At 66.9% G+C, this 332-nt stretch overlaps 1 protein-coding gene across 1 annotated transcript in view; it reads left to right on the top strand.

Moving 5' to 3' along the window:
* The window catches only part of LAMA5 (laminin subunit alpha 5), a gene marked incomplete in the record, with an annotated part of 67,947 nt that overhangs the window by 21,372 nt on the left and 46,243 nt on the right, over nucleotides 1-332 (top strand). The window contains 1 exon segment of the mRNA XM_014591307.1: nucleotides 58-120. Coding sequence (XP_014446793.1) covers nucleotides 58-120 — 63 coding nt within the window.

Below are 332 nucleotides of genomic sequence, written 5' to 3'. Positions count from 1 at the left end.
GGGTGGGGGGGTGGGGGCGGCGGGCAGACCTGGGACGTGTGCTCTCGCTTCCCCCAGCTGTGTCTGCGTTCTTCCCCAATGGCACCAGGGAGCAGGTGCTACCGGCCGGACAGATTGTGAGTAAGTGTCTCCCAGGTCCAGTGCCCGGCCTACACGGGGACGCCACCGGGGCTGGAAGCCTTGCACGGGGGAGGGCTGTCGTCCGGTGGCCGCCTCTGGTTATTTCTTTTCACGTGAATGACGTCTGTTCTCGCCAGAAAGCCTGCAGAAGCAGGCCAGCAGGGAGCCCTCCGCGCCGTCTCACAGCCCCTGCGTCCCGGCTGTGTCCACGG

This window comes from Tupaia chinensis, unplaced genomic scaffold, assembly GCF_000334495.1.
Source record: "Tupaia chinensis unplaced genomic scaffold, TupChi_1.0 Scaffold000558_1, whole genome shotgun sequence".
In the NCBI taxonomy this organism is placed as follows: Eukaryota; Metazoa; Chordata; class Mammalia; order Scandentia; family Tupaiidae; genus Tupaia; species Tupaia belangeri.
Note: the sequence above shows the minus strand (reverse complement) of the source record. Positions and strands in the feature narration are given on the sequence as shown.